General features: G+C 40.6%; 1 protein-coding gene across 3 annotated transcripts in view; it reads right to left on the bottom strand.

Moving 5' to 3' along the window:
* Window positions 1-27,958, bottom strand: part of ASXL3 (ASXL transcriptional regulator 3) — a 126,465-nt gene that overhangs the window by 43,553 nt on the left and 54,954 nt on the right. The window contains exons 5-7 of one of the 3 annotated variants that reach the window (XM_068158767.1): window positions 19,218-19,339; window positions 5,320-5,437; window positions 4,266-4,385 (exon numbers count right to left, since the gene is read on the bottom strand). In XM_068158767.1, coding sequence (XP_068014868.1) covers window positions 4,266-4,385; window positions 5,320-5,437; window positions 19,218-19,339 — 360 coding nt within the window. Of the gene's footprint in view, window positions 1-4,265; window positions 4,386-5,319; window positions 5,438-14,107; window positions 14,433-19,217; window positions 19,340-27,958 lie in introns of those variants that run through there. The other 2 variants (XM_068158768.1, XM_068158769.1) reach the window with 2 other exon arrangements.

Raw genomic sequence — 27,958 nt, 5'->3', positions numbered from 1 at the left:
CCCTATGAGTGATGAACAAATCAGACTGATGCCATGGACCTGATAGAGCAGGTCGAGAGCCATGGTCTAGTCATGAGGTCTGTGGTGACAGGTTGGACTTGGTAATCTTTGAGGTCTCTTCCAACCTTGGTGATACTGTGAGAGGGCTACTGTGAGATGACCCCTGGATGTCCCATCTGGTCTCATTTTGTTATTATTTCTAGGATAATATGTAAAAGATACATTTTAAAGCTCCTTACAGAGCAGTTACTGCTACCTGCTTCAGGCTATGTACATACTGCTACAATCCTTTTGTTCCTCTCAGTCTTAACATATTATGATACTTAATATGGAAATGGCAGAAGTGGGGAGTCCAGGTGGCTGCAAAAACTCCAAAGCTTCTAACAACTCCCAGGAAACTCCTCCAGGTTTCACTCTGTTGTACTTTTAAATATTTCAAAGATGCTACAAAAGGAGTCTTAACTGAATCATACACAAACTCTAGCAGAATCTCTACTAAGGTAATTGAAAAGAATATTCCACTGCTATGGGCAACGATGGCATTTGGCATTCACATAGGACCTCTCAGCAAGGATTACGACTGACGTGGCAAGCAGAAGAAATGCATTGTACAAATGGGGGGAGGGATTTGGGGCATGCTGATTATTAGGAACTTCTCAAAGGCTGCAAATTACTGAACAGTAACATTAATTAAACAAAAATAAATGTAATTACGCTTTAGATTTCCTGGAAGGCCTATGGCAGTCTCGCCTGGAAGGCTCTCCCCCACCAAATGCAGAAATGAAGGAAAATCCAGTAGATGTGTAAATTCTATAAGCTCCCCTTCAGCCATAGCCTCCCACAAACATTCTTGCAATTTCCTTTTGCTTTTCAGCAGACAACACTAACTGAATGAGACAAGGATTACTCTGCACTCAGCACACGATAAGCTTTTCCAGCACAGATTTCCTACGTACTGGATTTCGGTACAGCAAAGGTTCCACTGCAAGCAAATGAATGCCCTGTTACAAAGGACAGTTGTATGGAAGCAGTGCTCATTTTCATGAATGCCTCACAATAAACTGCCACCATCTGTTCCACCCACTAAATATGAATGCGAAAAGAAAACGGTCCCCGAGCGTAACGCAAGTAGTATGATGTATCTGATTTTAATGCCTGCATGGATATTCTTTTCTTTAATCAATACAGAGTACAGATCCACATCCTCCAAGAGACTGCAAATTGGAGTAACATTTTCCCCAGCCGATGCTTCATACCCTATGGAAAGTCAAACACGTAGAGGAGATCCAAACTAAAGCAAGAGGCATGACTGCAAAGCCAGTAACATCCTTCAGTGGCAGATGTCTTAATAGTGTGAAAAGCCCAAGACAGCATCAGAAAATCAAACCTAATTCTGTGTGCCTGGGTCACACATCTTCTGATTTATTTGACCTGCTACTGCTTATAGGCTGCTCAGGAGGTTTTACCAACTGGACTGTACTGTTTCCAGGGTGATAGGCCAGGAGCTCACGGTGGGCACCCAGCATGACCATACTTTAAAAAACCAAGTTCTCCTCAGAAGAACAATAAATCCTCTCTCCTGCACCCTTCCTATCGCTAATTTAGGACCTTTAATGCAGGTTTGTACCCAGATTTAGGGAGGGATTTGGGAGTAGTATGGAAAGTAGTGATTCTATGGAATGCAAGAGTATGCCCCTACAGCACAGCTAATTGTAACATGGCAAGCAGTTTAAGACAAAACGTATGCCAATGGTGTTTATATTGTTTTCCACAGAGAAAGCCATTTTGAATCCTTATATAGCTGCCACCAGAGTCTAGGGGTATCGCTGCCCAGATCAGAAATAGAACCTGGAAGAGAAACTCAAGCTTACAGACTTGGAAAAAGAGATTAGTCTCCAACATAGAGAATTAACTATGAAAAGGATGGGAGCACTATGGTTCTACATCAAAGTATAAAACTCAAAATAGAAAAGGACAGAAATCACACAGTTGGCAGAATCAGTTAACTAAATGGGGAGAAAATTGTCCTATGTGATGGAAGCTCACAAAGTCTACCAAACACAGCAGGTAGAGAATGCTGGGGAGATCAGCAGGGTTTCAGACAATCAAACAATGTCTGGAACCAAACCATGCACTATGTAGGACAGCAGACCTGTTCTCAAAGATGCTCAATAACTTTTCTATTTGTATGTAAGAAATGCTATGTCATAAGAGAAACATTTCAGCAGGTACAAGAACAGATATGCCTAAGCCTTACACAAAGTTCCCCCCTTTCCAAGTGTAGAGTCACAAAAGGGACACAGGATTTTTTTTCTGGAATCCCCCCCTAAAATCTAATTAATTCTTTCCACATTTGGTATCACCAGCAAATAACTGATGCAGCATCTGGGGATGAGGAGGAATGCATACATCAAATTATGTATCTCAGTCTTAAGAGTAGAGAAAAGTCAAAAGTCACAGGAAATCATCTAAAACTGAATGTATCTGCACAGCCAAAGCAGTAATGCTGAAGGAGTGGTTTTGGTTTTGAACAATGCCATTTGATCAACACACAGAAGTGGCTCTCCACCTGAGACCAATGAATAATCTGCAGAAGGATAGACTAGAATAGAATAGAATAGAATAGAATAGAATAGGAAAGAATAGGAAAGAATAGGAAAGAATGGAATGGAATGGGAAAGAAATGGAATGGAATGGGAAAGAAATAGAATGGAATGGGAAAGAAATAGGATAGGATAGGATAGGATAGGATAGGATAGGATAGGATAGGATAGAATAGAATAGAATAGAATAGAATAGAATAGAATAGAATAGAATAGAATAGAATAGAATAGAATAGAATAGAATAGAATAGAATAGAATAGAATAGGAAAGGAAAGAAATAGGAAAGGAAAGGAATGGAATGGAATGGAATGGAATGGAATGGAATGGAATGGAATGGAATGGAATGGAAAAGAAATAGAATAGGAAAGAAATAGAATAGGAAAGAAATAGAAAGGAATGGAACGGAACGGAATAAGGAATAGGAATAGACCAGACCAGGTTGGAAGAGACCTTCAAGATCATACATGAAACCAAAGTACACCTTCATGGGAGGCTGTGATACAATACGGCTTGCAGGAAACAGTTCACCATGAATTGGAAATAGCATATTTAACAATCAAGTTGTGGTAGTGAGGAAGTAAATCACCTTCAAGCTATGTTACAGAATCCTTACATATGAAAATAAGACTCGACTGGATCACTTCTAAAGACCAACAACCTTATCACCACAAAGATAGACGTTAAATCATTTTTAGGATGGTCCAGCTACCAGAAAAAGCTGGTTTGCTAACTTTGCAATATGGCCATATTGGAAAATGTTCTTCTAAGTGATTCAGCAGTCTGCTGAACACAAAAAGTCCTTTGTGAAGATAAAGAAACAGTTATGTAATTATTCTACTTTATTTTAGCCCAGACAAGAGTCTTAGTGAACACTACATTTTCTGCTCCTTAGGGAGCATTTCCAATTATATTTCATGCAGAGCAGGAAAATCTGCCTATCACATGGAGCTACTGAGAATTTACTCTTAGCATGTCTTCGGAGAAAATTCTTCATTAATTACAGATCATCGTCCATGAATTGCGCTTAAAAACCACAGAAAATAAGCCCAGAAAACTGCATTTGCCACCTCGAGAGACGTAGCTTCAAAAAAATAATTAAGGACCTAAATGAAGAAACAAATCAACTAAAGAAAGAGAATCCACCAAAACTGGGATGCCAAATCTCTACAGGACAGGGAATAAGGCATGGGAAGGAAAGGTGGTTAACTTCTACTAGGGCAAGGATCTAAGCAAATACACCGTTATCTCTGGGAAGAGTTGCATTTGAGACTGCAAGCAAATGCACCATTAGAATATATATTAGAATAATATATTAGAATTAGAATAATAGAATATATATTAGAATAATATTTGCTACACCACCATTCCACCACTCCCCACCCCAAATCCTAATGCAGCAATCAGAAGCTAATTGCTAAAGGACCTCTCTGCTGCAGTTGCTTAGGTCTGCCACACTTTAAGAAGCGGCATTCTGGGGTAGAAAGAAATTGGCCTGTGGACCTTCCACAGGTAGCCAGAAGAGAGATGCCTCCTTGAGAAAGGGACAGCTGCTGAGTATGAAAAGGGGACATATAAATCAGAAACCCCAAACTTTTAAAGAGAACACAGAGTTTAGAAGAACACCAGCATTACAATAAGACATTTATTTTACTCCTACTCACCTAAACCAGATTTTTTTAACCTCTTTAAGTGCTGGCTTGTTTGTTTTCCAGTTGGAGACTTTTGCCCATGTTTCATCTCTTTATCAGAACCATCTGCTTCACCATTTTTAGATTCGGATCCTTAGGAAGAAATACAAACCCCCACACATGACACTGATGCACTTGTACCAACAATCCCCCCCAGCACTCCCTACACTGTAAACAAAACAAAAATAGGATTTAAAAGAAAAAACACCAAAACCCACCCTGACATCTACTTGCTGGAAGGCAATACACCTTTCTGGTCATAACACAATTGCTCATCATTGAAGGAAATGGAAGTAAAAGCTCAATAAATCAATTAAGTGCTGAAAGCTAAAGTTTACTGAACACTGCAGTCAATAAAAATGTGCACTGATCTAATAAAAATAACGTTTTCCTATAATGCCCAGGAGAGATCTTTAAAAATATTTTAGCCCCAAGTTATAGGGCAGTAAAGCAATCTAAAAAAGATCATTTCTTTGTGAAGAGACATTTATAGAAGAGATATGCCTGGAAATACAATTGTCAATTTGTGTTAAACATGGACGCAGAAATCTCTTAAAACGAAGCAACTTAACCACCAGAACTAAAGGTCAAGGTTATGCTGCAGTGATAAGCATGGTACCAGAAGAAGAAAAGCTAACAAAAGGATCTGAGTATTGCAAAGCAGAACTGAGACACAAATTCACATTCACAGAGAAGCTTCCCTTTCCCCTCCCTCCCCTTTTTATGGCACTGAATACCAGCATGTGGTCCTCCATTAGAGTTCCAGAGCCAAACAAAATGTTACTTTGCATTCCTTTAAAGCTGCTGCTACCCCCAGTTGTCATTTTACTGTGTGCCTTCACTTCTTTATTACAGCAAAATCTCCATCCTCGAGATGCCAGGTTTGATAAGGAAATAAAGACGTTAAACAAAGCCATCAAGTGGAAATATTATTTCAGCAGCTCCAAATCCTGTATGCTACCCAGCTGATTCAGAGGAAGGCTCTGTGCCTAGAGCTGAGCTTGCAAACGGTCCTTTAGCTATTTACCTGAAGGTGAATCCGACTGCTCATCAGACACCTTTAATGGTGTCAAAACAACACGAGGAACAGTCTTGTTTACCATCATTGAGACTCCATTTCTTCTTTTCTGCTGCTGTCTTAAAGCCTACAAAAAAACGATAACAAAACACAAAAAAAAAAGCTGTAACAAAAAAATAACGCTCATAAAGTGAATTACACGAGACATTTCTCTCCCATTAAACTGAACCTCTTAAAATAAGCATCATTTACATAGCTACTGACTTGCCAGACTTCACACTCGTCCCCTTTCTGTCATTTCCCTTTAAAACATAAAATCAGGCTTTTGGTTATAAAGAGAAAGAAGATGCACCTCAGATCATTTTCCAGTACAGTTTTGACAACAAAGAAGCACGGAACTGTTTGCTCTACCTTAACAGCACAACATGATAACCCATGCAATGTGAAACTGAGACTTCCAAGGCAAAAAAAAAAGGCAAAATAAATGTTTCAAAGCCAGAGTAAAAATATATATGCCTGCACATCTCTCGCAGGTGCATCCTCGCCAGTGTACTGCTCAGTCAATCAAGTTAACACAGAGTGTCATCAGTATGTACAGCATGTAAGGACTACAGTATTGATGCACTCACTCAGCCGTGAGTAGTGCTGCACAAAATCACTGAACATGGCAGGAATCATTTATTTTTGTGAAGGGAATCAGTCCTAATCTTGGAAACCTTGCAGCACTTGGCTTCTGTCTGCTTGACTTTGGGCATTAACCTTCAGAACACGAACATGATGGTGTTCTGGCAAATCTGGGGGAAAATGATACAAGAATAAATCTCTACAAATGGGAGTGCTTTGTGTTTCATAAATGGGTCGAATACAGGGTTGATAATGCAATACCAAATATTTAAAGATTAGAAAGAGCAAATACCTGTCAGGCTGGTTTATATGGAGAATGATATCTGATTCAAAGGATCTCAAAACACACAAATAGGGAACACTTGCCAATTAATACCTTTGCAAGCATTAAAATTCTGGAATTAATCAGAATGGGCTGGGCTTAACACAGAGCTCTCCTCTCCCCTTGTCTCTTTTTCTCTGGTCTTGCTGTGCACTCTCTTTTCACTCTCCTGTGATTTGTGTTATGATCTTTGGAGGGGGGAGAGGGGTGGATTTATTAAAGTAATACTATATCAACAAGGAACATATTTGATGTGAATTATCCCTGGAGGTTTATGAGTATGAATGACTGATGTTTTATAAGGTTTAAGTCTGTAACTTCAATTAATCTGTAATATCTTCCCAAAATGTTCACACAGCTAAATAAATAAAAATCTCTGGGAAAGAAAATAAAAGAGAAATTGATATCACTCTGCTCCCCTAAAGAACACACTACACAACATAAAATACACCAAGTCACACAAAAGCCGTTTCATTGATTCACCCTTTTTGTAGTACACTTCTTAAAAGACACATAAGCATTGTGCAATAAAAAGCAAATTAGAACACTTGCAATCAAACAAAGAGAGCAAGCTTGTCAGAGCTGCACTGAACCAAAGAAGCAAGCAGAGAGCCGTGAAGAACAGCCTATGCTTCACACATTTTTTTTTCAGACAGAAAACTCATACTGGTATTAGGCAACCACAGCCAGGCTTGTGGACAGAAAATTCCAAAAGCATAACATTTCTCAATTTTTCCCCCCCACATCCCAAACAGGACCCTTGGAGCACAGCCCTGCTAAGCTCAGTGTCAAACCAGGTGACCCTTATTTAATAGCAATACCACTGAGACAGTAACAAATAGTCCACTAAAATTCAACCTAAAAAAACCAGCCAACTTCTGCACTAACAGCACATCAATATAGCCACAACCCAAATCTTGTACTGCTGTGCCCCACAGCACAAAGAAATATCCATCCTCAGCATCATTCTCCTTAGACAAAGGAGTAAGAACCCAAACAATGCCCCATGTTTTCCAGCTTTCTCCTGACCTCTCAAGACAATTTCCACTTCTAGCAGGGACCACAGCCTTGTTGCCAGCATCCATAAGGAAATACCACTTTCATGGCTTACACAGCCACTGTGACAAAGGTAGATTTCTCTGTAAAACCTCACAGTTGATTTTCAAAGGTTTAGACTGAGTTCCTACAAATGAGACCAAGTGAGCAGCAGTGCCTCCTCCATCAATGCCAGTAGCCAGCATTCACACAGCTTAGGTGACACACGTGCTGCTGGAGCGAGGGCAGCCGGACCAGGTCTTTGTCAGGAGCACCACTTACCTTTTTTTTGTGCTACAGACAGGCAACTGTGGACCTTAAGTATAGATTTATGCAACTGATCTTGCTCTTCCAAGAAGCACAGGCAACCCCATGCTCACGGAGGGCTAATGCCAGACAGTAAAGCTCATCCCAACACTCCCCAGACACTCCGAACCATGAGAGCAGGGAGCTCTCATGCAGGGAGCAGGCAAATGTTGAAACCAGACTACTTACTTGCAGGCACAACTGATTTCTCAGGTACAAGCTAAGCATCTCAGCATGTGAGGATCAAGCATAAACCTTAAAGACACCACTTTCCTTGACACACATTTGCTTTTCAGGGTCTCTATTCTCCTAACATTATTTTTTTTCCCTGCCAGTCCCTCCCATATCCTCCAGTTTTGCAATGCAAGGCACTGATCACCATGCAGGGCCCGTGGTTAAGGTTGGAAACCAGTCTGTATGGGGTAACTCAAGCTGACCTTAAAGCTATACACATGTGGACACACCTCAAAGACAAGTTGTAGAACTGGGAAAAAAAATTAAAGCATGTGGACATCAAAATCTAAGTCAAAGTTCAAACACAAAGTGACAATGAATTATGCTGTGTCTGGAGAATACAGAATCAAGTCCCCTGTGGCCCTCTAGGTTTTCATTTGTCAAAGGGAAAACATGAGGCAGGGGAGGAGGGTACAAAAGCATCAAGTAAATAATCTAACATTTGTTTTGAAGGATGGCTGAGATTTTACTCTGTCATCCTCTTTAGTGGGACATATTATTCCCAATTAATCACAACAATTTTGTTTTAAATGATCCTCTGAATTAAAAGCTGCAGGGTCTGAAATTTTGCAAGACAACACCAGAAGCAACCCAGCAGAGGTTACTTGTTAAGCCAAACACCAGAAGGAGTTAAGTGTAAACCAAGGACACTCGGTGCAGTCTCTGCTGAGGACAAATAAATAACTTCTCTACACTTAGCCTGAGGGATATTAATTTTAGGATACAAGACTAGGGTAGGGTAAGACAAGAATCTGGTATCCCAAGATTAATTTTACTTAGCTGGGAAGTCAATGGGATTACTCAAAGTGAAACATACACTAAACACTTTACTATATTGAGCTTTTAGTGCACCAAGCTAATTCCGTGCTTTCCTAGTCACCATGATCAAATAAATCTCTCATTTGGCTCTTCTGGTCACGGGAATAAACACAAAGCAGATGAGTCAAATCTGTAACTAGCACTGAAGAACATGAGAAATTTTATAGTTTATTCCAAATAAAAAGGGTTCCAAATCTCATTGTAGACACAGAAACAGTAACTAACACAAACTGCATTAGCATCTTTTACTGACACAGCTTTAAGCACCCCATCCATATTCAGAGACACAAAACCTCCTAGCTGGACTTCCTATGGATGATTCTACCAGATGAAGAGGTGTCATTTTTACCATGGCAAGGAAGAGAGAAACACATCTAGCACACATGGTAGCTTAGATAGAGTGTATTTGTCTTTAATGAGACTGTGTTTACGTTTCAAATGTATTCAATCACCGTGTGCTAAACGCTTGAATTAAGAAAGCTGCAAGCTGTGAACTCCTCGACCTGATCACTGCTGAAGCATCCTGTAAAACACCACTGCTGTCCTGCCTGTGCAGCACAGAAATAAAGGAGGCAAGAAAATGGAAGTTCACGTGGTCTGCGAGTGAAAACATTAAAAGCTCTCCTACAACCACCACCAAATGACAGCACTTACATCCGGCCTTTCACGAGCAGATTTGCAAAGTACATCTGTGAATCTCTCACACATAATGAGCATGGAGAATTCCCAATATTCTCATTCATAAAAACGAACCTGTGGCCATCTGTTGAACAACACTGCTGCGGTCGTTACGCAGGGCCTGGCATCACTCATTTGTTTAATGACATTATTTTTAGTGCCAGCTTTAATAACCTACCAGTCCATTCTCTTCTGAAGACACCAAACCAGCATAAAAAGATGAGCATTAAGAAAACACAAGTGCTGAAGATAAATGGCATGGGGGAAACACTCTGTGATGAACAGTGATTTTCTCATTCCAAACAGCTTTTTGTGTAGAGGTGACAAGGGCAAGTCCCCTTCTTATTTTCAGGGAGTTTATGGCTCTGCTGGAGGACAGCATTGTGGTGAGGTTCCATGAATGCCATGATCTGTTCTCAAGAAGAATCATTTCACATTTAGTTGATCTTAACACAGTAAAGACTTCTCCACTGGCGACTGCGTGGTTGAGTCTCTTCAGTAAAGACTAAGTCAGTCATATGTGAAGTGGGAATGAAAGGAAGCAATAGAAATTAAAAGGACAGAGGGGTAACAAGGCAAATTAAAAGGACAGAGGGGTAACAAGGCAAATTAAAAGGACAGAGGGGTAACAATGCAAACTAAAAGGACAGAGGGGTAACAATGCAAATTAAAAGGACAGAGGGATAACAAGGCAAATTAAAAGGACAGAGGGGTAACAAGGCACATTAAAAGGACAGAGGGGTAACAAGGCAAACTAAAAGGACAGAGGGGTAACAAGGCAAACTAAAAGGACAGAGGGGTAACAAGGCAAATTAAAAGGACAGAGGGGTAACAATGCAAACTAAAAGGACAGAGGGGTAACAATGCAAACTAAAAGGACAGAGGGGTAGCAAGGCAAATTAAAAGGACAGAGGGGTAACAAGGCACATTAAAAGGACAGAGGGGTAACAAGGCACATTAAAAGGACAGAGGGGTAACAAGGCAAATTAAAAGGACAGAGGGGGAACAAGGCAAATTAAAAGGACAGAGGGGGAACAAGGCACATTAAAAGGACAGAGGGGGAACAAGGCACATTAAAAGGACAGAGGGGGAACAAGGCACATTAAAAGGACAGAGGGGTAACGAACATCCCCAAAAGAGCACCAGAAGCAGAATGTCAAGCTCCAAGGTCTGATTTTACTCCTGGTCAGGATATTTTCTGAGGGTTTTTCATTCTCACATCTTTTCAACTCAGAATGCAAAAAACCCAAAGCATAGAGATAAACCAATAATGCAGAAAACAACTTTCATTTGAGCTTGAATGCGTGACATGCTGAGAATGTTAAAAATTAAGTGATTAACAACAAAGATATGTAACACTTGGCTGCATTAAGCAACATCATCCCAGATTTCTATTTGTTCTATAAATGTCAAGTCTGGAAACTCATATCATGAAACATAACCTTTGAAATTTCACACATTATGGATCAGAAATGTAAAGCTATGGAATTCTTCCACTCTGCCATGTGAAAAACACAAGCCATGATACGCTGAGGGAAGTCTATCGCACAAAGTAAATACCAGCTCTACATCATGGTCACGGATCCCAAACTGGCCAGGATGAAACACATTTATAGCTTGTCACTGGCTCACTTAACACCACCATAAAATGCAGTCTTTGTCCTCTCTCTCATCCTCATTTTGTCAGGAAAATTAAAATTGCCTTTAATCCTCATGTCCAAACTAGAATTTCTCAGTGGCAACCTGCTCCACGGATGCACAGAGCTGTTAAAATTAAACAGTAAGCACCACAAATCATGAAGTGCAAACACATAATGGTTTCCAGGCTGCCACTACTTCTTGTGTTCAACATACAATAAAAGTACTTGGTTATAAGCATGCAAACATAAGATTAACACAATAATATGGATGTCTTATGGAAACAGCTGCAAAACACAAACTGCCCTTTCCAGAGTAATTTACTTCTACCCAGATCTGTACCCCAAAAGTAAAAGCGTTGGTGCCAAGTGTACACAATCGTCATTTGGAGATGAAGTGTGGTGGTAGAACCCCAGGCTGGAGGTTTGGAGACAAACTCTGCTAGTAACTTCTCCAATATATTCTTGCCTATTCTTGTCCCATGCCATCCTCCCTTTCTGTGACATTTACATCTGTATTTGGAACAACAGTAATTTCTTGCTGTGTGTTTGTTCTTTAGGTCCCAGCAGTGGTCAGGATCTTTCTGCACAACTCCAGTCTATATTAACAACTCAACATTTATCTGTATGTTGACCAACACTGAACTCAAGTTCTTGGATGCTCGTGGTGCAAAGCCAGAGAGGTGTGTTTCTCTGTGTGCATGCCTGTGCACCTGCAAGCCAGCACTCTCCTCTACAGGATCACAACAACGCATTCACAGTTACAGTTGCTGCAGACCATACCAGACTGCAAAGTGAAGATTTTCATTGCTTTCCCAACCACAGAAACAAGGGAAGGACAAAACCCTGTGGGATGTGTTCAAAGTCTGTTCTGACTTGCATGTGAATGGGAACGATGATGGCAGATGCAGCAACTCAGTGACACTTCTTTTTTTTGCAAAGAGTGTTGTTCTGGTTTCTTTCCAAATTGTTGGTGTGGAATTAAATCACTGTTATCTATCAGCTGAGAAGTGCTTCATGGGGAAATCTGTTTCTTGACACAACAAGGCATGTATAGGTAAGGAAACAGTAGAAAGCAGTTTCGAAGCGAACTAAAATCTGAAACCAGTAATCAACATTTTCTGTTAGGTCAAATTTTCAGGCGTGCTCTGTGCAGGGTTCAAAGCACACAGGAGGGGCTTCAGGGCTAGGCTGCCACTCTCCAGATAAAAAACCTAATCTTGTCCTGCTGGCCCTCAGAGAAACAGGTGCACCAATTTGCATTGCACCTCTCTCAGCAGTTACACTGCAATGCCTTTCTGCCAGGCATCCTCTTTCAGCCTGGGTTCTGCCACATGCCAACACACCCTGAACCTTCTGAGGACATACCCGACAGCTCCTGGAACAGCAGCTGTAGATAACTGCTTGTCAGCATTTTGTAGGAGGCTTCCCAGAGCTCGGAAGGGTTGTGAACCATTCCAACTCCTATCTTTCCCTGAAAAGGTCAACCATTTCTAGGAAGCATTTCAAAATCATGGCACGATTCATTTTCATCTGGGTAAGATTCCATATTGCAAACTATTCACATCAAAAAATGTTCTCTCCAGAAGGCCCAGAGGAAGATTACTTAGACACCCACTGCTGCTACATGGAAAAACCCTGTAACATCACTGAAAAAGATGTGACTGGGACTCCCATCCCCTGTGCTGATATATGTCATTAATACAGCAGTGATGACCAAGCCATCTTAAATAGCTCCCCTGGTTACTTAAAGAAGACTATTATCAGACACCTGCAATGCTTAGAACTATCCCACTATCATAGTTTCATAGTTTCATTCAGGGTTGGAAGGGACCACAAGGATCATCTAGTTCCAACCCCCCTGCCATGGGCAGGGACACCCCACACTAGATCAGCCTGGCCAGAGCCTCATCCAGCCTGGTCTTAAACACCCCCAGGGACGGGGCCTCGACTACCTCCCTGGACAACCCATTCCAGGGCTTCACCACTTTCATGGTGAAGAACCTCCTCCTCACATCCAGCCTGAATCTCCCCACCTCCAGCTTCATTCCATTCCCCCTAGTCCTATCACTACCTGAGATCCTGAGAAATCCTTCCCCAGCCTTCCTGTAGCCCCCTTCAGATACTGGAAGGCCACAATGAGGTCACCTCGGAGCCTTCTCTTCTCCATACTGAACAGCCCCAACTCCTTCAGTCTGTCCTCACAGGAGAGGTGCTCCAGCCCTCTGATCATCCTTGTGGCCCTTCTCTGGACATGTTCCAGCACCTCCACATCCCTCATGTAATAGGGGCTCCAGAACTGGAGGCAGTACTCCAGGTGGGGTCTCACCAGGGCTGAGTAGAGGGGGAGGATCACTTCCCTCGACCTGCTGGCCACACTTCTCCTGATACAGCCCAGGATCTGATTGGCTTTGCGGGCTGCAAGTGCACACTGAGAGCTTATGTTGAGCTTTTTGTCCACCAGCACCCCCAAGTCTCTCTCCTCAGGGCTGCTTTCCAGCCAGTCACTGCCCAGCCTGTATTTGTGCCTGGGATTGCCTCGACCCAGATGCAGGACCCTGCACTTGCTCATATTGAACTTCATGAGGTTGGCTTGTGCCCACCTCTCCAGCCTGTCAGCTTGGTTGTCTGAGACTTGGGACAAGCAACTGCATCTACAGGACAGGAAGAAGATTCCAGCATGTGGCAGTGGTAGATTTAACCAAAGGTAATGATCATGACAGGACATATTTTAAGTGAGGGACACTACCCTACAGTGAGGTAGAGAGGCAGCTACACTTCAGAATGGTACTGTTCTCAAGTTGCTTTAAAATTCTTCTGAGTAAGAAATTCTGGAAAATACATTTATTGAAACCAAACATGCAGGAGAACTGCAAAAACAGCATGCTATGCAAACAACCCAGAGGAAAACCAAACAAGCAGAATGCCCCAGCAACTAGGAGGCAGTTATTAAAAAGCAGTGCAAAAAAAAGAACACAGGGATTGGGTGGATTCCTGTCCCACTCTTTCCATCACAAGTAAGGGCTGAGGACCACAGGGATGAGAAGAAAGTCCCATAAACATTGTGTTGTGTCTTACCAAAGCACTGTGTTGAGCAGCTGGTACATGCTGCCCATGCATAGGGACCTTTAGAGGGACATACCGTGCAGCCTGCCTTCGGGCAATGCATGTACTCCCTGCAGAGCTCCTGCTGGAACTCTTGCTCTTCCAGCTTCTTTTCCCCATTACGCAGTCTCCCTGCCATAGTTTCTCTGTCCTCTTCCCTAGACTTGTCTTGGCAATCAGAAAATCAGTTTAGTTTATCATCTTCAAACTTCCATTTTCCTGAATGCATTTTGTAAATTCCACTGTCCCTTCCCATGTCTCTCTAGAAGTCAAAAAGCAACATGTTTTCCTTGCTTTCCATTTGTTGACAGGAAAATTTGTCAAGAATCATCTCTCATGTTGCCAGACATCTGATCAAATGCTTCAGCTAGCGAGCCAGAATTCTCCAGCTGTGGCCTTGGTAAATTCGTAGCACCTGAAATGAAACATAGGAAAGTGGTTAACAGAGACACTGAGAAATTCCAGCAAACTCTCACTATATTGAGGTGTTCAGTACAAAAAACACCTCTCAGTTCTCAGTGGATTTTCAGAGCCCTTCAGGAAGACACCCTCTGCTCAAATTCTAAGTGATAAGGACACAGCCATAATGATCTCCTCTGTTGCCTCTGTTTCTTTGGGGGCAAGGAAGGGAAGGAAGGCAGGCAAATATATCAGGCTTGTATCAGAACATGTAAGTAGTTGCTCAGTGAGTCAAAGGACAGACACCACAGACAGATTCATACTGGATTACTTTCTACAGAAGCAAAATGCTTCAAGAAAACCTGCATCTGGCTGTAGCTGAGGAAAGAAGTCCTAACAGAATGAGTGTGGAGGGAGCAAGACTGGTGAGTTTGCTCTTGTTCTTCTCTCAAAGCAAGGTAAGCAGCGTGACTGAGCTGAAGAGAGGAAAGCAAATCCACACCAGCATCAAGGGAGCTCAGGATTCTACCTTCAGTGCCTACCTAGGCACTTGGACACCTGTGTCCATGAAAAAGTAAATTAAAAACAAACACACACCATAACAAAACCCCAAAGAAACCTTGATTAACTTGTCCTGTGAATTTGGGTAAAACAGGGCTAAATTACACTGTTCACCATTCTGCTTGGAAATTTTGTTGCTTGTAGGTTGGTTTCCAATAGTAATGATTACAGGTTTGCTAGAAAAGTCAGTCTGACAGGTTATTTGGAGCTGTACAGGTCTAACATCCTGTAAGTCAGAAGCAATACATGAGCCAAACCATGACCTCCCCATAGCTCTGTTACTGCTTGGGGCCTGACAGCATCCACCAGGAAAAGAGGGAAGTGGAGTTGCCACTTCTGCTACAAGATGGGTGCCTTCCTTCTCCATAAAAAACTGCATCTACCCACTTCATGAATAAAGTAGTGGCACACATATGAACCCAGCCACCAAGCATGCAGACAAAGCCCAAAGTTAAGAAAAACAAAATAAACCATGTCAGTAACATACCTTGTGTAGATTCCCTTATTTCCTGAGCTTCTCTCCTCCCAAACCCACTTGGCTGCTGTCTCTGGAGTTTCTGTCTCTACAAAGAGATCTGGATGCCCAGCACAGTCTCAGACATGTCCTGGTCTGTATTCAGATCCTGAGTCTGAATGGAGTATCCTTCTCTTCTCCCAAGAGAAAACTTATGGGTACCCTTCTTGGTGCTGATTCCAAAGTGCCAAAGTGAGGCAGGATTTTCTTCCACATCTGGGAGGTCTACTATCATCCCAGATACCGTTATAGTGCATCTTCAAGTTCTTTATCCTCTCTTGGTACTGCCCCAGGAAACAACTGGCACACTGAGGGACAAGGTGCTCTCATAGTTGGCTATCAGAGTCCAATAGACACTAATACCACCTCAGTGTCCTGGGTATTCACGCATGCTCAGTGTTACCTACGTGAGGCCAGTCTGCAGGTATGATTTGCTTCTTCTGAGAAACGTTCCAAGAACATCTTGACAGATACAGACAAATCTGTACACAGCGAAGGCTTGCAGAAAGTATCACCTCAAGTCAGTGCAACAGAAACTGGACCAGAGGGCAGCATGGTAGATACTACGCCATGACTTGATATCCGTACTTGAGTTAGCCTTGTCCAGAACAAGAATAATTCACACAGTAGTGTGAGCATGTACCACTGCTAGCAGATGCAGATGTAGTTCAGCACTTTCCCAGGAAGAGGTCCTTACATGGGTCTGCATGCCAAAACTCTTGAGTGTGACAATGAGGTAAATCAGTATGGAACTGATCAGAACTGATAGGAAAGCAGCGTGTGACAGCATGCCACAAACCTTCTTTTCAAAGGTACTAGATCAGCAACAGCTGGGCACATGTATCCCAGCACTTCCAACAGCAAAAAGGAAACAGAAACCTGTGAAATCTGCCTTTAGAGAGCCAAACAGAAGAGGCAGCTCTACACCACAGACACTTTTGTCTAAAGCCTGATGAATGGAGCTATGTGGTTGGACATTACACTCGGATACTGCACAAGAGCAAAACCGCAACTCCCTCAAAAAGGACAAAGAAGCATGAAACACACTCGGTGGTAAGACACTCAGAACCTTGCTCCCAGCAAGGACACTCTGGAAGGTGGTGAAACGAGAAGGTTTCCAGACTAAAATGGCAGCCCAGCCTTTGAAAGGTGAGGAGATAAGGTTTGACCTGAGACACAGAGCTTGTGGGAGTCCAGTGCAATTGCAAACCTCCTTAGCCTCTGCAAAACACCCCAGATTCACTGATGCCTGAGAGAAATCAAGACCAAGAGCCAGGGCTCAGAAAATGTCCATTCCTCCAAGCCCCTACCATAGCTCAAGAAATGCAGTGTTGTGACTAATTTGATTCATGAGAACCTCTTAAAATGCAGGAATGTGAGATTGCTCTTTGCAATCTAAACCCAGAATATACCTCCAGAATTCACTGAAAACCAAATCATATGTAAATCCAGCATATAATACTTTACAGAGAATCACATGTGACTAGAGTGGTTAATAATTATATACACAGTGGAGAAGAAAAACTCTTCCAACTCAGATCTTCAAGCAGTACTGCACATTATCAACTTGCTTCTCATTTTAATGGATTAGCAAACAAATTAGCACAAGATCACAGGTTGATGTGGAGAACTCACTGCTTTTAAATACATTGAGTAGGAAACTGTTTGGAAGTATCTTGTAGGCTTTCATTGTGGGAAGGCTGTATACTAATAGAAAAAAAACCAGCTAGGAAAGACCCCATCACAATATATAGAGAGAGTATATATATGTTTATATAGTGGAAGCACTTGCTGAGAGCATAATGATGGCTCATCTCTGTTGGCTCAGTTACTTCAGCGTGGAACCAGTAAACTAGTATCAGTTGGAGGAGTGTTGCATACAGCTGCCTAAAGCTTCTAGTGTATTCAAAGGTACTACAGGTTCTTTGTGCACAATTGAGGCATTAAGTGTTCATAAAAGCAATAGAAGTGTTCATAAAAGCAACAGAAAGATTGGAGAGTAAAAGCATGAATTTCCACAGCAATTTTATAAAGGAAATCACTGTTGATTCCCCTCTGCTAAAATATCAAATTTCATCCAATCTGCAGTCTGCAGAAGGCAGCAGCCAGCACCTGAAACTTTATAGGAGACAAAGCAAAACCCTCTGCTCCTCCACAATACAAATGTCTGTTTGTCTAATACCATACACAGAGCAAACCCTTTACTAATAGCTGTAATAACACTCTCATATGCTGAAGTACAGGATCTAATTACCATCAATTTAATTAAAACCAATTTCTTTTTATTGATTACTTAACTTTCTGATGTTGCTCTAGCCCTACTGCCTTAGGGAATGGTTTTAGAAGATTTCCATCAATGTTATGACCTTTTATATTAATTAAGCTATTCTGATTAGTTTGCCCTTTGAAAAATTATTCTCAGTGCTATTCATCTGCTAAGTGACAAATGGTAGAGTTTAAACAGTAACAGAAGTTCAAACATTTGTGGTTTTGCTCTTTTTTTTTGCCCTCCTTCTTTCCCTTTGCCCATAAGAATGTTTGAGTGTTCACAAGAGATTTGTATAGAAGTTTCCCCAAAGTGTCTTTTTCACAGCTGTCCACACAGTGAGCTCAACTTTCCTGACCACACAGAAGTGTGATCCTGACCGTTGTCCTAACCATTGTTTCCAGTCCTCAAAGCTTCTAAGCACGAGGTAACTTCATGTGAATTATAAAGGCCTATTAATTTTAATGGATTTAAAATCAAACCACATGAAAAACTAAGCACTAATGCTTCAGTGTTTTGAAGAGATGTGGATAGGCTTTGCTCAACTCCAGCCTAAATGAACAGCTTGGCAATGAACTACCCCATGAAATCCTAGACCTCCATTAACCATAACTAAGAGGACAGTATTGAGGGAAAAAAAATAAACCAACATAATCTCATCATGTTAGCACTTCAGAAAAGTTGTGTTCCATTGTTTGTAGTCTCTACAAGACTAAAACAATTCCTACAAACCCAACACTGAGAAGAGAGACTGATCATTTCCCAAAACTTATGATGATAATTGTTTAGCTTTGCTTTTCTTTTGCCTGGCTGCAAACTCAACTCATTTGGCACTGTTGGAAAATAATTTTCACACTGTTATGCTTCCAGTTAATATCTGACTTTCCATAACCAGCTCCTTTTGCCAAGCTTTACTACTTATCATGCAGCCTAAGTCATCCAAATCATAAATAATGCAAAGACCAAAAACTACCTCGCTTTTATGCACTGTAGTGTCAAATACAGGATGAATGAAAAAATACTTAACAGACCATAAAGGAAAAGTGAACAGCAAGTAGACCCAAATTCTTATCTAGCTGCAGAACTTCTTTCAAAAAACCTTTTTTATTTATTTCAAGCCTCACACAAAAATTCCAACACAAATGCTTACAGTGGGAAAGCAGGGATGTGATAATAGAAACAATTCTGCTTACTTGAAAAGCACTTTAAAAACCATCAAACAATAAATAGCAGGACTGCACCATCAGTAAAAGAAATACCAGGAAGCAAGCCACCCAGCATCACACCACTAAACAAAGCACTAAAAATCCTCAGAAACACCTCAAAATTCTGCTGAGATCTTATTTCTGTGAGACTGATACACATGCTGAAGGGAAGCCAATTGATTAGCAGTCAATATGAGCTTACCTGCTTAAGTGCTTTCTTTGTGTGCTGCTGGAAGGAAGAGACTAGCTTGCTTTGCACCGGGGCGTTAGTAAGGCTTGAATCACGGTTGGAAGACATTTCTTCAGATGTCTGCTTTGGGCAAACTTTGGAAAAGAGAAATAAATAATCAGAATGTTGTTGTGGAGGTTATCTTCCCTATGTCTTGCAAAGGACTGAGGACAAGGGGTTCAAAAGGAAGAAAAACAAAAAGGCAAGTGCCTGGAACACAGCTGAAAGAAATCCTAAGAAATTCAAGTAATCTTGAGGTCCAGGTGAGATGAAAATCTGGCCATATTCTAAATGAATCCACTGCTTCATAAATAGCTCATCACACCTTCTCTATCTAGTTCTGGAAGCCTTGCATATTTGTCTTTCAGGAACTAAAAGGGAACTCAAATCACACAGAATGTTAGGGGTTGGAAGGGACCATGACAGATCATCCAGTCCAACCCCCCTGCCAGAGCAGGATCACCTAGGGCAGGTCACACAGGAATGTGTCCAGGTGGGTTTTGAAAGTCTCCAGAGAAGGAGACTCCACCACCTCTGTGGGCAGCCTGTTCTACTGCTCTGTCACCCTCACGCTGAAAAGGTTTTTCCTTATGTTCATGTGGAACCTCTCTGATCCAGCTCACACCTGTTGCCCCTTGTCCTATCATTGGACACCACTGAGCAGAGCCTGGCTCCATCCTCGCACTACTCACCCTTCACATCTTTATAAACATGAATGAGGTCACCCTTCAGGCTCCTGTTCTCCAAGCTAAAGAGATTCAGCTCCCTCAGCCTTTCCTCATAACGGAGATGTTCCACTCCCTTAATAAGATAATTGAACTATGGTTTTCACACACAGGCTAGGCAAAAATTATCTTCCTCGTCAAGACATTTTTAATGGATTATTATGTGTCTAAATGTGTATTTATACAAGAGGCACTGCTGACCCTGTGTTCCAGAAATATTAATAAATATGTAACTTCATGGCAGATTGTAATGGCTTTTTAGGAGCCAGCCTCATCTACTTTATAAGCACTCCTTGGTAAAGCTAAGAATACACATTTTCCTGTTTAATGAGTAGACTGGAATAGCCTGCAAAAAGGAGCTGGGGTTTCAGGCAACACACACTGCTATTTGTCAACCTTCTAAATATTACATGTTTTAATGAACAAATACTACAGTACTTGCACTGAACAGCATCTTGAACACATGTTCTGGGAGACACAGAATAAAAATTAAAAGCTTGGAAATAAAAGGAAATATAATAAAATTGTTTAAAACCCTCAGCTTTATTAAACAGATATGAAAGCTGTGAAAACAGCTGGAGGACCCAATTAGTCTTGGTAGTTGGCGAGCTTGACTAAAAGGGCCGTAAAAACCTTTCCACTCTTAATGCCTTGCATTACTGAGTGTCCTAAGTCAGCCCAGCTAAAACAGCATTAGCATGGATCCAGAAATTAGGCAGCTTTTTTCCCCTATTCTCCTCTGCTAGCTCAGTTCAAGTCTGTTTCCCAGCGCTGCTCAGAGCTGGTTTGTGTGTCGACATAACTTCTTTACAGTGCTCTGCACCTGGGTGTGGTTTCCCAAGCTTTGCCACACTTTGCACACCTACCAGGATAGTTTGAAGACACTGAAACCTGCACCGACATGTGACAGAATTTGGCTTAGTCCCATGTTTCAGTTTGCCTACGGTTTTCTCCTCTCATCCTTCAGCAGGATGAGCAGGCATGAAGCAGCATTCTAACTCCCTTTCCTTCAGCAGCGTTTTGTAGAAGAAATATTAGAACAGAATTAGAATAAAATAGAAATAGAAATAGAAATAGAAATAGAAATAGAAATAGAAATAGAAATAGAAATAGAAATAGAAATAGAAATAGAAATAGAAATAGAAATAGAAATAGAAATAGATAGAAATAGAAATAAATAGAAATAGAAATAGACTAGACTAGACTAGAACAGAACAGAATAGAATAGAATTAACCAGGACAGAACAGAACAGAACAGAACAGAACAGAACAGAACAGAATAGAATAGAATAGAATAGAATAGAATAGAATAGAATAGAATAGAATAGAATAGAATTAACCAAGTTGGAAAAGACCTTTGAGATCATTGAATCCAACCTATCACCCAAGGCCATCTAATCAACTCAACTATGGCACCAGCATCCTACTGCAAGGATTTTTTGTGTTTGCAAGACAAAAAGACAGACTAGAGACAATTTCATTTCCAGTAATTAATGGCCACTGAAAGATGTGTGTGATATTAAGCATTTGTTTTCACACTGACAGAACGAACAATTAATACCTCACCAATGGACACTTCATTCTGTTTTATGGCATTGGCATTCTGGCAAGACAATTTTCACATTAGATTAAAAATTTTCATAAGCAGGTAAGGCAAATCCTTGTTTGTCACAAGATTTATAACTGGTGTTTGCCACTTTTTCCCCCCCCTTATACTTGAAGAATTTGTCAAAATACATAAAGGAGCTGCAACACAAAACAAGGTCTGAGTTTACAGCATCACTTGGTTTGGATCAATCTCCTCCACATGATGAGCAAAGCTTACTATCAAAAAAGACAACTTCAAGAAGCGGCAGTGTCAGCAGCAAACAAACAATAGTTGGTTTAGATAATCTAAATCACTGCAATAGCAAAGCTCCTGAGATGAAGAACACCTACACCAAAACAAAACCCTGACATTTCAAATTACCCAGCTTTTGTCTTTCCTTTCAAAGAGAATTTTTTACTGTTTTTCTGGCAAAGTCTGAGAGTCAAACAGCTGAAGGAAAAGCCCACACAAATAGCGTGAGCACACAAACCTTAGAGCTAAGGAAAAGAGAACAGAACACATTTTAAAACACCTAAAGAATGGAAACTGTTTGATACTCCACTGTCCCTCCTAAGAGAGGTACAAGAACATGACCTGTCATGAAAAACCTTTTCCTGATCTCCAGGATGACTGCAACTCCTGTTACCTTCCTGTGCAAAGGGGAAATTCTGATTTGCATTGCTCTGCTCTGGGACATTACCCATGAGCCTCCCCTGTTTTGGTAGTCAAGTTCATCCTGGAGAGGTTAGGCACCACTAGCTGATGTTGCTCAACATGAAAACCATTAATGTCAAAGTCACAACACAGAAAAAGAATGAAACTCAGCATAGCTCTAAATTCATTTTGTGCTTTCATTCGGTTTTCTTTTAACTTTGAACCCTGAAATTGTCACAGGGGCTATCAGAGGCCATGCTCCTTAGTTACAGAATGCAGAATTAACCAGGTTGGAAAAGACCTTTGAGTTCATCGAGTCCAACCTATCACCCAACACTATCATTCTATCATTCCTTCAATTTCACATGAAAATACTACCATTGTATTGGGTTCTTTTGCTTCTGCTTCTTTGCAGCTGTGACACCATTGTTCCAATTGGTGAAGCAACCAGAACTGAAACAATAAATAGCTTTCCATTGCTGTAAACTCTTCTGCAGGTACAGAAGGGACACCTCACTTGAGGTTGGTTCGGTTTTAGTCCATTCCAAACTTAGTTCCTCCAGTTTTGAAAGAGAACCTTTTCTCTATGGTGTATGATTCAAGACACAGATATGTGAGGCTGAAACCCTTTGCTTGCAAAATTCAGAATGACACAGTGACTACAGAAAGTCAACTCCATTTATTAACAACAAATGATGCTCCCTAGCTGAAATATATTTTGTACATCATACATATTTTCTTTCATGCATCTAGTAGCTTAAAATAGTAAGAAGCTGTTTTAAATATTGGTGCCCATACTTTAATTATGTTTCCATTTCCATTTAAAACCAGCTTGACACAATTCATGGCCATAGAGTAAACAAGGGCTGCTACTGCCTGTTTTCCACAAGTAGAAGACACAAACATTAAAAAGCTCAATGCATCATGTTAATTTATCTAATTGCTTAATAGCTTGTATAGTTTATTCACTTTATGAGCAAGAAACAATACTAAAATTGATACACAGCCTTTATTTAGAGGCTAATCAAGACATTGTTTACATAACAATATGAATTGCCTTTTCCATAGGAAATTAAATACAAATATGAGACAATGAACAAATTCATTCTTTAAGACATGTTCTGCTGCATAGTGATTTAAATCAGTCTCACTGCAATGCCAAAAATCTCACTACACTGCTAAGTCTGTGACCACAGAACATTGTATTTATTTATTTGTTCATTTATATGGATGAACTCCAACTGCTTTTCTCTGAGTAAAAAATAAGGGGGAAATTATGAGAGAAAAATACGTGTCTGAAATGAAGACTGATGATCATAGAGGGGAAAAAAACAATGCCTGAAGAACAGAGGAGGCATTTCTCCTAGGGAAACTGGAGAATACAGTAAAATAAAATCAGGAAAAGCCAGTGGGCTTCAGTATGACTTTGGAAAGCTGCAACAACTTTGTCCATAAGCTCTGAAGATGCCTGAGTATTATCAGATCCATGTTTGCTCGAAAAACTTTATCAGAAAAGATTGCTAAAAATAAACTGGATGCTGGGGAGGGAAAAAAGAACCCTGCAAGAATGTGACAGATGAAGGAAAAAATATTTGGGGAGCAAGTAAAGAGAATTCATCATTATTGCTACAGTAGAAAAAGTGAACAAGAGCAGCTTTAAGCCTACAGGAGGCATTTCCATTTAGTGGAGAATAATTAGGCTCGATTCTTTAAATTGGCTTCTTCAAGGGCTAGGACTGAGTGAGGGAATAAAGCAAAAAGCAACTATTAAGCCATAAACTGTTAGGTTATGAGCTGGAAGAGCAGCTGGGTTTCTGAAGATAAGACCTCATAGCGAGTGTTCAGAGAGTGTTAACATGAATGATAGAATTAGAATTACTTAGCAAAAAAGAGCATGTTTAAAATGGTTTTGACAACCTCCATTTAAAACAACTTCCTCTGTTCCATTTTTTTATCAAAGAGCAGGTTTAGTAATTCTTACAAAAGCTTAGCATTTAAAAATGATTATCAGCAACACTATCTTTCAATCTCAGATTTTATAGGCTATCTCTGTAATTTTTATATTACCTTTTACCCTCCCAGCCCACGCAATATGACATCTACATAAAAGCTATTAGGAAACAAGTTTCTTCAAAGCAGCCATTTTTCCCCAGGAATGGAGTTGAAAATTATTCTCTCTCACTGCTGCTGACAGTTATTAGGAATATTTATAAACAGATTTATGTAACTAGGTGGACAGAAAAATTCCTGGAGTGCTTTACAGGATGGATTTCCCCCCCAACAAGCAGCACAATTAATTCAAATTTCAGACAGACCATACTGATTTAAAAATCCAACCAGCAAAATCAACAGCAGCTCACTTCCTTCTTTGTTAGAGCAACCACAGCAGATGAGGAGGATTGTTTACCAATGGCCACATTACAAAACCCAAAATAATATTGCTACCATATGCTAAGGACTAGAGTCTACCTCAAGCATAAAATATATGCACAGACTGTGGAGATACAGAACTTCACAGAGAACTCCCTGAGGAACACAGACACACCGAATCTGTCTCTAAAATATCCATAAAATTCAATATTTTCTTTGGGTGACAGAGATCTATACTTGTATTGACGTGAACGGTCACACTTTGCCAGCACACATGCATCAAGCAATTCACCTCCATCACTCTTTGATCTCCAGAGCCCAACTTGCAAACTCTGAACAATTCAGAGCTCGACTGTTGCCATCAGCTCTCGAAAATGAAAACCAGTTTGGGAGTCAGTTAATTGTATGAGTTCGCCAAAGCAAGCAGAAACAGATGCATATATCAAGGGCACTACTGTGACTGTAATATTCTTTTTGAAAAGCAATACTGGCGCTGTGAAATGATAAATAATACTGAATAGTAGTTTTTTTGGAAGAAGACATCAAATACCACATCAGCTTGGTGGCTTGCACTGAATCATATTATATTCTTGACATGCTTTTGAGCCCAAACATTTCACAAAGCTTTGAAAACTGTGAATCCTTATTCCAAAGGAAGTCAACATTTCCCACTAAAAATACACAGCCTGTCATCACTAAGCCACCAATTTCTTAGGCTTCATTAACTCTACTGTACAGCAACAAAAAAAAAAGCAGATGAGAAAGATCTCCCCTGCAAGCTCCACAGTATCTTTTTTTACGACCTCCCTCCTGTGGCAATGAAACAAAAAGAAGTTAAACCTGATCCTGGGGACAGTATTTTTGTTTTATAGATACTTGCAAAGAGACTAAACAAAAAAACAAAACCAAAACCCATACAAAAAAAAAAAGAAGTGAAACACTGTCTACTTCTGCTGTCATCCAAAACTCTCTCTGATTGAGCTGCTATTCTATTTCTGCCCTTCTGCTTGTGGAAGAGCCTGTCCCACACCCAGATGTTGCCATGTGCAATGGACATTTGCAGCAAAATCACCCGATATCATTCCCAAGAGACAAGGTAATAAGGATAACAGGTTTCCCTGAGTTGCCAGCTATTCCATTCCTGGAAAGGAACCGAACACCTAAATGTGGACTCAGGTTTAAAACAATGGTGAATATCCATTCCTCACTATGGGAGTTATCTTGGTGACCTCCTAGTCTAAAAAGGACAAGGTGTTCAAGAGCACAGTAGCTGCAAAGACGAAACTTCAGGACTCAGCATGAATCTGATACTCTATTGCCCATCATGTCAGCTATTAACTCTCGAGAAGAAGGCCTAGGAAATGAATTCTACCATTTCATGTTTGTAACTGAAGAACTTCAAGAGCCCTAGAAAGTGCTGAAAACCCTCTGGTTTCCAAGAGAAGCCATATGTTGCTCATATTTGGGCAAACATCAGAAACTGTCTGGGGCAGGGCGGGGAGGGAAGTCACGCTACCGCAGGAACTGCTCCGACTCCTCCACAGTTACATCATTGTGCATTCCCCTGGCTTGCATGAAAACGGTTTTTAATCAGCTGGGCTCCGTGGCTGATGGATTAGCCCCGGCTTCAGAAACCCTAGGGACAAATGCTTTTTGAGAACAGAACATCCTATTGATGGGCAAAAGGATATTATAGCCATCATTTTCCCAGGCAACAGTAATTGGGATTTTAATTCTTTTACCAACTGCATCTTTACATGCTGCCCCTGTATTTGAGGGAAATGGAATTTGTGCAGAGATATGAGACTGCTGGAGAGCTTCTACGGAAATCCCATTCCAAACAGAATCAGCTGTAGCATAAAGACTTTCTTTAACACATGTCTTTAGAGAAGGCAGGGAAACAAAGATTTCTCCACAACATCTGAAAAATCCTGAGGTGTGACCTTTCCGATTGCCTATTTAGCAATACTGATGTGGGGCAACAGTTTTCACCCCATCATGTGTTTTTAACTGGGAGGAATTTTATTATTATGCTCATAAAATTGCTCAGAAGCCTATATTTAAACCAGGGAAAATGTGCCTGATGGGGAATAACGTGATTCTTCTCTGTCTGAGTCTCAGCTGGTATGTTTTACACTGAAAGCTGAAGGGTATCATCTAAAGCCCACAAACAGACTTGAGGCTGTTGCTTAGGGTTTCGTTCTCTGCTTCCAGCTAACTTTAAACCAGCACTTTTTAAACTCTTGCTAAACATTTTCAGAGCACTCTGTCAGAATTGTGGCTTCTGGGCTCTATCAAAGTGGTGGAGCAAGAGCAAATAAAAACGCAATCAACTGGGCAATTAAGAATCCAATGTGCAAACAAGATCCACCTTCAAATGTACCATCCACACGAAGGCTGAAAGGAGATATTATATTACATAGAATTACATAGAATAAACCAGGTTGGAAGAGACCTTCAAGATCATCACGTCCAACCCATCAACCAATCCAACCCACCTAAACAACTAACCCATGGCACCAAGCACCCCTTCAAGTCTCTATCATATCTATTGGTCTTTCCTAGAACACAAGTCATAGTACTTCATAAAGCTTTTCTTTATAGTAAATCAAATGTCATTTTTATGCCACAGGATAGTTTCCTTGAAAATATATATATATATCTATCTATATATCTTAATCCCAGCTTTGGTGTGAAAAGCTTAATTGATAAGTATCTTGATAGATTCAGTCTGCTACACCCAATATTTTCCACAGAAATAGCTTTCCTGAAGTATTTACAAACAGATCAGGGCAGCACCTCATTTTTTATTCACCACCTCATTTTTCATAATCTGTTTAGACTGCCTCTATTATATTTCCCACAGCACAAGAGGTATTTGCTCACTCCAAATGTTCTAAAAACCATATTTGCCAAATCCTTTCCTATTCTTCTGAACTCTTTCTTACAGCTATAATGAATACAATACACTAGTAATCATTTAACTAGTGTTATACCCAAAGGAAACACCGTGCCTATATTCTTTAATCAGTGCTATCAGAATTACAGTCCAAGAACCATGTTGGACTAATTAGCAAAAGCATCTCATTCATGTTCAATTCATTTTCCATTGTGATCCTTAAATGCTTTTCAGATTTACTGATTTATTGAATTCGTTTCTCCCTGCGCAGATGTGACCCTTTTTTTCCTTCACTTTAAAAATCAAATAATCATCTGTTGTTCAACTATAATAATTTACAAGGGAAGCAAGAAAGATCTAAGCATTACTATTTGTTATCAATAAATTTAATCAGGAAGGATTTTATACTTTTCAGAAAGCATTGACAAAGATATCGAACACAGAGTGGTTAAATCACACCCTCAAGAGAACAGCGCAA

The sequence above is a fragment of the Melanerpes formicivorus genome, unplaced genomic scaffold (assembly GCF_026170545.1).
Source record: "Melanerpes formicivorus ecotype bairdi unplaced genomic scaffold, bMelFor1.0.p_v2 SCAF_42, whole genome shotgun sequence".
Taxonomy (NCBI): Eukaryota; Metazoa; Chordata; class Aves; order Piciformes; family Picidae; genus Melanerpes; species Melanerpes formicivorus.
This window is presented reverse-complemented; position numbering and strand designations above follow the sequence as displayed.